The sequence below is a fragment of the Eulemur rufifrons genome, chromosome 8 (assembly GCF_041146395.1).
Source record: "Eulemur rufifrons isolate Redbay chromosome 8, OSU_ERuf_1, whole genome shotgun sequence".
In the NCBI taxonomy this organism is placed as follows: domain Eukaryota; kingdom Metazoa; phylum Chordata; class Mammalia; order Primates; family Lemuridae; genus Eulemur; species Eulemur rufifrons.
In genome coordinates this window covers 30,576,318-30,585,438 of record NC_090990.1, presented here as the reverse complement: position 1 = coordinate 30,585,438, position 9,121 = coordinate 30,576,318, and the positions used below count along the sequence as shown (strand labels likewise).

The following is a 9,121-nucleotide window of genomic DNA, read 5'->3' as shown; positions in this document are numbered from 1 at the left end:
TAGCCTGAACCCCAGGAATGTGCAGAGGCCGCTGCTCCACACCAGGCCATTCTGGAGCTGGGGGCCAGGGCCCGGTGTCCCAGGTCCCAGCAGGAGCTGCTAAGCCAGCCGGCAAGGGGATTAAAGGGCTGAGCAACCCGCCTTCCTTCAGGCTGATGCCAGAATGTCGGTGCTGTCTCCCCAGCTCCCCGCCAGGCCCCTTGCTGGCCGGCAGCCAGCTCCTGCCCAGCCCCGATGGGGCCCCTCCTCTGTCCCCCTCAGATCTCAAACAGACCCCACAGAACATATTCCCTGGCCTAGGCTCCCCTACATTTGACACACACGGCTCCCAGGTACCCAGGACCCCTCTCCCCAGCACCCCGTCCCTGGCCCAGTCTCTCCACATCTGGCCTCAGAGCCCGTGCCAAAAAGTTCTCCTTGACGTCTAACTCCAGTTTTACCTGCTGCAAACTGTAATTCCTTTTCCACTCTGTCCTAAAGTCAGAAGACAGAAAACCCCAAGGGTCAGATCAGCATTGCAAGAGCAAAGTCCATCATCCCAGGGCCAGTGCTTTGGGTAGGGATTAGAGAATTTCAGGGCACTTGAATCAGGTTCCTGGAGGGGTTTCCCTGGGTGGGAAGGCCCTGAGGGCAGCTGGGTCACTCCTCCCAGCCCCTCCTTTCTCCATCCCGGGGAGGGGGGGTGGGACAGGAAGACCCACCTGGGCCGTGGGCCCCGCCCTCCGCCCCCAGGAGGCTGGGCAGGAGCTTTGCTGGGGACCCTGCTCTGGCTTAGGCGGCTGCTGTGGGCGGGCCCTGGCCTTTTCCAGCCCCGGGCCTCCCCCTGCATTCTGGAGTCCAGAGCCACTGCTGCCGCTGCTGCCACCTCTCCTCCTCGCCTCTGACCCTCCCTCTGACTGCTCCCCCACCCAGCTGCTCCTCCCACCTGGCCATGACCGCAGCACCCCCTGGGACGCCGGCCCAGCTCTGAGTCCTGAGACCCTCGTCTCCTCCCTGGGCCATGGCCAACTCGGGCCTCCAGCTCCTGGGCTACTTCCTGGCCCTGGGTGGCTGGGTGGGCATCATCGCCAGCACGGCCCTGCCGCAGTGGAAGCAGTCCTCCTACGCCGGCGACGCCATCATCACCGCCGTGGGCCTCTACGAAGGGCTCTGGATGTCCTGTGCCTCCCAGAGCACTGGTCAGGTGCAGTGCAAGCTCTATGACTCGCTGCTCGCCCTGGACGGTAGGCCTCTGGCTGGTCGGGGGGAGGTGGGATGTGGGGACAGGGCTGGGGGGTCTGGAGCAAGCTTTCCCCACAGTCTGCCGTCAGCACTGGGCTCCACGCGCAGCGCCTACTACCACCCTGCGCACACTGGGAGTCCAGGCCAGCCTGCTGCCCTGCGGGAGGTGGGGGCTTTAGTGTCTGGCAGCTGTGGGTCCGGATCCCAGCTCTGCCATTGTAACCTTGAGCCAGTCACCAAACCTCTTTGCACTGGGATGTCCTCCTCTGTAAAGGGGGATACTTACACCTGTGCTGGGATGTGGGAGGGTGGAATGAGATCAGTGCCTGGCACTCGGAAAGGCTCAGTTAATAGCCTTCCCGCCACATCTCCTCATACTCGGTACACAGACACACACTGCCCAGGCCTATGTGCAGGCACACGCGCGCACGCACATGAGCACAAACACACACGTGCACATGCACACGCACGCGTGGGTGCTTTGGCTCGAGGTCCCCTCTTCCTGGAGCATGGAGTTGAGCTGCACCCCCACAGCTTTAACCCTGGGGCAGGGGCAACCCAAGGCCAAGGCCCCCCACGGGCAGCCTGAGCAGAGCTGCCGTCAACCTGGCCCCCCTGCACCGGTCCTGGCAGGCTGTCCAGCCGCCCTAAGGGCCCCAGGTGTCTGGAGTGCCCCCTGGGGCCCCAGACTGACCCGCGCACCCATGGAGAGGCAGGCTCCCCGCTGCCATGGTGATTCCCAGGGCACAGGAGGTGACCAGAGTCCAAATGGCTGGTGGGGAGAGGTCACTGCAGGGGACCAGGCAAGGCCAAGCTCAAACACCCTCAGCCCTTCCTTTTGCGCAACCTGCAAGGCCTGGCTGTTCAGGAGGGCTGGCCAAGCCCAAGAGGGAGGTGGGGCCAGAACGCAGCAGAACAGTGAATTCAAACTACCCTGTCACCACGCACCACCCACAAGAGTGGCAAGAGGGAGTGGAAAATAGCATTATTGGAAGTGGTGGGGTGGGGAGGGATGGAAAAAAAAATAGCATTATTGGTGAAGGGAAGGACACAACACCCCCATGCCCTGTCCTCACGTCCCACTGTCATCCCCACTATTCTGTACCTGGCGGCAGGTGGTCAGGACTCCAGGCCAACTCCTGCTCCTGCCACTCCCAAGCCAGGCTCCTCCCACTGTGGCCCTGCCCCCTGCCCCCCATCCCTGCTCAGTGCTGCCCACTGCCCCAGGTCACATCCAGTCCGCGAGGGCCCTGATGGTGGTGGCTGTGCTCCTGGGCTTCGTGGCCATGGTCTTAAGCGTCGTGGGCATGAAGTGCACGCGGGTCGGAGACAGCAACCCCATCGCCAAAAGCCGTGTGGCCATCGCCGGGGGTGCCCTCTTCCTCCTGGCTGGTGAGTGCCCCTGACTCCACCGTCTTGGCCATGGCAGGCAGCCCCAGCCCTGGCGGCAGGGACCAGAGCAGAGCTGAGCACTCCCTGCTTTGTCCTCAGGCCTCTGCACTTTGGCCGCTGTCTCCTGGTATGCCACCCTGGTGACCCAGGAGTTCTTCAACCCAAGCACACCTGTCAATGCCAGGTGAGTGTCAGGGCTTGAGCTTCCTACTTCACCTCCTCTGGGGCCACGTGCCTTTGTCCAGGTCACTTTGGAGGGGGACACGGGGAATGGGCCCCAGCTGCTGCCTGAGAAGCTCTGGAAGGCGGAGCCAGGAAGGATGCGGCCAGGCCCTCCCCAGCGGCAGGAGGCACGTGGAGGGCACCCAGGTGCAGCCAGGACTCTACAAAGAGCTAAGTGCCCTGGCTCTGGGCTTAAGTCCCAGCTCTGCACCTATTGACTGTGTGACCTGAGCAAGTTACTCAGTATTTCTGTGCCTGGTTTCTTCTCCTGTAAAATGGAGCTAGAACCTGAGGATGAGGTCACACATGTTTATTAGGGTTCAGCAGGATGTCGCAGGTGAGGGACTTGCCCAGTGCCTGGGCCCTGGAGAGTGCTCGGTGAACCTGAGCTGGTGGCTTCCTGCAGAAGACAGCAGTGGAAACTGGAGAATGGGGCCTTGCAGCCACAGAAGACTTTGTTCCCCACCCTGAGGTGGCAGGCAGGGCAGTCCCCAGGGCTGCAGGATGAGGGGGAGGCCAGTACGCAGCAATTGCAAAGGTCAGAGCAGAGGGCTTGGGACCACAGAGGAAGCTCTGGAAAGCAGGTTCAGAGACATTCAGCAGCCAGAATGGTCAGGGCTGGTAAGGCCGAGGGCATAGGGGCCAAAGAGGGGGCTCTCGGAAGGGCCTGGGCCCATCCTGGCTCCTCCCACACCTCTCAGCCCAGCCAGGAGCAGAGAATGGGACAATCTCAACCCCAGACATCCCAGTGGGCTTTGGCCCTGAGGTGGAGGGAAGATGAGCAAGGATGCCTGGGCTGTCACAGTCAGGAGGGCTCCCCGGAGGAGGCAGGGGTGTGGAGTGGGGAGGAAAAGGAGACCTGGCATGAGGCTTGTTCCCTGGGTGGGTGGCTACAGCCACAAAGACCTGCCAAGCAAGGTCTGGCTCAAGGATGCCAGGCTGGGACTCCGCCCTTCATCCCTCCAACAATCCCCAGGCTGCCTGGGCTGCCAGGCCCTGTGCTGGGCCCTGGGGACACGGATGAATCCCGTGCTCTGTCTGCCCTGCAGGTGCTCCCCAGGGGGCGGGTGAGCACAGAGGGGGTGGGTGTCAAGGCAAGCCCCCACAGGAGGTTACATTGAACTGAGCCCTGAAGGCAGGGAAGGAACTGGGAGGCGCGAGGGGCAGGGGGTGAGCTCCAGGAGGGGGTGCCCGGTAGAGGCAGGGAGACCCAGGAGGGGGACGGGCTGGCCAGCAGGGCTTGGGTGTGCAGAGCCGAGAGCGCCCGGTGAAGGGGTCTGGCCTTCTCCAGAGTGTAGCAGGGAGCAGCCCTGGCTGGGTGTTCCTGGTGGAAGGGCGCATGGATGGCGCCTCTGTCCAGGCCTCTCAGGCCCGCCCATGCCCCCTCCGCAAGCCGGAGGAGGAAATGAGCCCAGGATTGCTCGGGCAGGGGCCGGTGGCCAAGCCTCCAGCCTCCAGGCCCTCCCTGGGCCTGGGTCACCGTGTGTGGTGTTGATGTGCTGGGCTGGGGAAGGGAGGAAGGTGGCGTGCATCCCAGTACGTCCGGAGACATGGAGGAGGCCGGCGGGCTCCAGCCCCCACACTCTGCCCTTGCGCTGCCAGGGCAGGGGCTGGGGACACGGAAGCCATGCCGGATGCCATTCTCCCTAACCACACCCTCCGCCGTTTTTTTTTTTCTTAACTTAATGCATCACAAATTTATTCTCTTACTGTTCCGGAGATCAGAAATCCAAAATGAGTTTCACAGGGCTAACATGAAGAAGTCGGCAGGCCGGGTTCCTTCGGAGGCTGCATAGGACGAACGGTTCAGTTCCTTGCCTTTCCCGCTCCTAAAGCTCCGTTCTGCACCTTTGGTGGCTCCTGGCTCCTTTCTCCACTTTTGTATCTTCACTTTTCTCTCTGCTTCTGTCATCCCATTGTCTTCTCTTCCCCACCCCCACCCCCTGCAGGTATGAATTTGGCCCCGCCCTGTTCGTGGGCTGGGCCTCGGCTGGCCTGGCCATGCTGGGGGGCTCCTTCCTCTGCTGCACGTGCCCCGAGCCCGAGAGAGTCAACAACAGCCCGCAGCCCTACCGGCCCGGACCCTCCGCCGCTGCCCGCGAGTACGTCTGAGCTCCGCCTGCCGCCAGCCCTCCCGCCGGGCACCCAGCCAGCCCCTGCAGCCCCCAGGGCAGGGCCAGTAGGGCACAGCACGTCCCTGGAGCTCAGTCTGGGGCTCTGAGCAGCTTGTCTTCAACACAAGCACCCACCCTGCAATATGAGACCCAGACCCGGACCCCCAGAGAGAGACCAGAGGCCGGAACCAGACCAGGGCAAGACCCAGCCCCCACGTGCCCACACAGGTTCAGGTCTTACCACCGTCCTGTCTGCACGGCCTCCCGGGGGTCCATACCTGGGGACAGGCCCCACACATCGGCCCAGCCGCTGGCCCTGTCACCTGCCCGTTTATTTATTCACTGAAAGTCCATGTGGGTGTCTGCTACATGCTGGGCCCTGGGGGTACAGCGGTGACCAAAATGGACCTCAGTACCGAATGCCTTGGGGTGGGCAGAGCCCTTCACCCTCACCAGTCCCTGTGAAGGAGGCGGTGCTGGGATGTCGAAGGTACACACATTACACCTGAGGAAACTGAGGCTCAGAGAGACCATGAGGCTCAGCCCCGCTTTCTCTGGGTTCAGGCCTCAGCCTCCCCCACTGCGCCCAGTGCTCTTGGACCCCCACAAAAATGGCTGCGTTGGCCACGCCACCCCTGCCCCCGGGAATGGGCCCCAGGCAGGGCTGCTGTGAGGGCCAAGGTCTGGCCTCGAAGGCCAGTCCCGAGTCTGGGCCTGAATGCACAGCCCCTTCCCCCACCCCACGTTCACCCCACTAACCAGCTCTCTCTCTTTTGACTTTCAGACCAGTTGTTAAATTGCCCGCCTCCGCCAAGGGCCCCCTGGGTGTGTAATGTCCAGTCCCCAGCCAGGCTCTGTCCCTCGCTGCAGCTAGACTGTGTGTTTGGTATTTTTTGGAAAGAGAAGTGAACATTCAGCCCCAGTCGTGGTATCATTTGGTCTGTCCTTGGGGTGGCTTGGGTGAGACCCGGCTCATAGAGGTCAGAGCTGACCCCTGGGCTCTTGAGTATAAAGACAGGGAGACGGAGGTCCAGGGTGGGTTACACGGCACATGCAGGCTGAGCAGAAAAGAACTCAAAGCTCTTGCCCCCGTCTGGTGACCTCCCCCCCAGCCTTGGCACCAGGAACTCCATGATGGGAGATAAACCACCCTCCCCTGAAAACTGGCCCAGCGCTGGTATGAGGGAGCCCAGGGTGCGGAGGGAGGCCCACAGGTAACAAGCCCTGCCCCTGGGAGCCCTCCTGGGGAGTGGGCAGTCCCTGGGAGGCCCTCAGGTTCTGGGGATCGGAGCCAGGTGAGAGGGACACTGTAGGAGCTTGCCAAGAGGAGAAGGGAATGAGGGGAGGACATCAGGACTGTTCTGAGCAGGGTCTGAAGACCCCAGCTCCGCTCCTTGTTTCCATACCCACCCTTCCTCCTTCCAGGTCTGCTGTGGTCCCAGCTATGTCCCTGCTCTGAGACCACAATGGGGAGGGGGCAGCCTCACGGCTGTGGCAGGAATTCTGTCCTGCACCCAGAGGTGCAGTCAGAGTTGGACGGGCTTTGGGTCTTGCAGTCCAGGTACCACCCCCCGCTCCAGTATAGACGGGGGACAATGTAGGGAAAGCAGCCCAGATCAGTCCCAAGGCCAGGGTCCTTCATCCTCCACCTCCCCCATCCAGAGTGTGCCGGCCCCGCCCCTTGTGTGCAGCCCTCTTCCACCCCAAGCACTCTCCCTGGACTCTGAGGCTCTCTGGCCACTGCACTCAGCCTTCTGGAAGGAGCTGTCCATACCTGTCCCTCTTCCCTGCTCTCCATGCAGCTTCCTCAGCCAAGCCCCACTCTGGCTCCTTCCACCAACTGTCTTGTGACCACATCTCCCACCAAGTCCCCATGTCCCAAGGGCACAGTCCAGCTTCTCCTTCTAGCTTGACTCTGTGCATCGAGGTGACCAAAATCAAGTCAGACAAGGTGACGGTCCGCACACTGCAGCCTGGGGTAGGGATGGGAGGAGAGAAGCAAAGGGCAATTTGCTGGCCGGGCACGGTGGCTCACGCCTGTAATCCTAGCACTCTGGGAGGCCGAGGCGAGTGGATCGCTCGAGGTCAGGAGTTCGAGACCAGCCTGAGCAAGAGTGAGACCCCCGTCTCTACTAAAAAATTAGAAAGAAATTATATGGACAGCTAAAAATATATATAGAAAAATTAGCCGGGCACGGTGGTGCATGCCTGTAGTCCCAGCGACTCGGGAGGCTGAGGCAGGAGGATCACTTGAGCCCAGGAGTTTGAGGTTGCTGTGAGCTAGGCTGACGCCACAGCACTCTAGCCAGGGCAACAGAGCGAGACTCTGTCTCACAAATAAATAAATAAAGGGCGGTTTGCTGCTGCTGGGGGACTGCCCTCCCGGTGCCTGTCTGCTGCACGGCCACCAGGGTCCCTTAGGGGCTTGGCCGGCCTCTGGCCAGAGGGGGTGGGACCTGTGCCTAAATCGGTTTCCCAGAGTCCTGCTCCTCAAATTATGAATGAGAAGGACAAAAGAGTGCCTCTGGGTGCCTGAAGCTACGATGCAGTGATTCTGGACCCTGGACATTCAAGTCACCTGGCGGGGACTCTGCGCAGGCTCCACCCCCAGACATGCTGACTTAATTGGTCGGGGTGGACCTAGCTCTCTGGGACGGCAGTGTGTGGGCAGCACTGAGGGCTCAGAGGTGAGGGGTCTGCAGAGGGGGAAAGGAGCCTAGGAAAGACAGGCGGGGAGGGGGAACTGGGAGAGGAAGCCCGTCTCACTCCTGCCTTTCCCGCGCCCAGGCCGCTCTGTGGGACTCCCACATCTTTCCAATCGGTCCCCCTTTTGCTGAAACAACGTTGAGCGTCCTCCTGTCCCACACAGCCAAAAGCGCCCTGCCTAACACAGAGTCTGGAACCCGGGCGCTGAGCGTTGCCCTGAGGGATCCCGTGAAATGGTGCCGCTGAGCAGCGCTGGGACCGTCCTCCGGGCCGGGCGTTTGGCGACCCTTCCTAGTCGGTCACGAAGCAGCTGGCCAGGAACCCGTGTGTCGTCTGCTGACCTCCAGGGTCCCCCAGAGAATGTCGGGATAGAATGCGCTGGCTACTTGTTGTGGGTGTCAGGGACAGGGGGCAAGAGAGACGAGACCCGTGCAAGCGGGTGGTGCGCCTGACAGCAGGTGGGAACCAGCTCCAGGGTGCTCCTGCCCTGGGGGAAGCCCTTCCTGCCCGCAGCCAGGGATGGAGGGGCGGAGGGGCGGAGGGGCAGAGGACCACACACCTCGCTGAATTGCGCAACCAATGAATACGCCAATTTAAAACGTAGTGAGATCCTGGCAATGGGAAGGTGTCTGGGGAATACTAGAGGAGCTTGAATCTAAAAGAATTTGGGAAGCCTGATCCGACAGGCCTCTCCTAAAGCAACCCCACTCGAATGTCTACACCGAGGTCGGCTGGGCTGCCAGCCAGAGGCAGGGCCAACCTTCCAGGCCTCAAGGCCGGCTGCTGTTTACAGTTCTGGCCTCAAGGCTAAGGGATTGGGCAGAGACCCAAGAAGGTAGGGCTCAGGCTCTAAAGGTGTGATTGTAAAGCTTGCCCTTGTTTACTAGTAAACAGAGTCCCCAGAGAACGAAATGGGCAAGCCATAAAATATGACGTTAGGAGGAATATACCCACATGTTCAGCCCCTAAGGAAAGCCCCAAACCCGAGTAGCACAGCAACGGAAGGTGTTCAGCGACGGGAACTGAGCCCAGGCCCCTGGAGGAGCTGACCAGGAAAATCATCTATTGTCTGGGAAGAGGTATTAGAGGACTTCAAGGAATTATTGCTAATTTTGTGTTACATGTATTGTGAATTTTGTGTGATAATGACATTTTTTTTTATTATTATTCTCTGGTAGAGGTGCACACTGAAATCATGCGATGGATGGGTTTGCTTTAAAATAGCAAACACAAAGTTCAGGGGCAGCAAAAGTTGTAAAATAAGATTGGCCAATGCCAGTGGTACTTGGGGGTTCTCTGTGTGTATATTTGCAAAGGAAAAAGAAAATAAAAGGTTTAAAAATGCCTCTAAGGTTTGCTGGTCGTATCATTTAACACACTTTCCTGACTGGGGAGCAGGGATGAGGCACAGGCTAAAGACGCCACTACTCACATCGCAGTACCCAGCCGGCAGCAGTGTGGCACCG

General features: G+C 60.7%; 1 protein-coding gene across 1 annotated transcript; it reads left to right on the top strand.

Annotated features, from left to right (window-relative positions):
* The first annotated feature begins 1,000 nt into the window (after positions 1 to 1,000).
* On the top strand, positions 1,001 to 5,859 carry CLDN19 (claudin 19). The gene is made up of 5 exons (XM_069477799.1): positions 1,001 to 1,223; positions 2,449 to 2,613; positions 2,713 to 2,797; positions 4,785 to 4,937; positions 5,734 to 5,859. Exons 1-5 carry the CDS (start codon positions 1,001 to 1,003, stop codon positions 5,780 to 5,782), a joined length of 675 nt encoding a protein of 224 aa, XP_069333900.1. The 3' UTR covers positions 5,783 to 5,859.
* Positions 5,860 to 9,121: the final 3,262 nt, after the last annotated feature.

What these genes read in the sequence shown, in the direction of transcription:
- CLDN19 (XM_069477799.1), top strand. Translation starts at nt 1,001, where the DNA reads ATGGCCAACTCGGGCCTCCAGCTCCTGGGCTACTTCCTGGCCCTGGGT. An exon ending in CTCGCTGCTCGCCCTGGACG is followed by an intron (nt 1,224 to 2,448) that starts GTAGGCCTCTGG and finishes CCACTGCCCCAG; the next exon opens with GTCACATCCAGTCCGCGAGG. An exon ending in AGCACACCTGTCAATGCCAG is followed by an intron (nt 2,798 to 4,784) that starts GTGAGTGTCAGG and finishes CACCCCCTGCAG; the next exon opens with GTATGAATTTGGCCCCGCCC.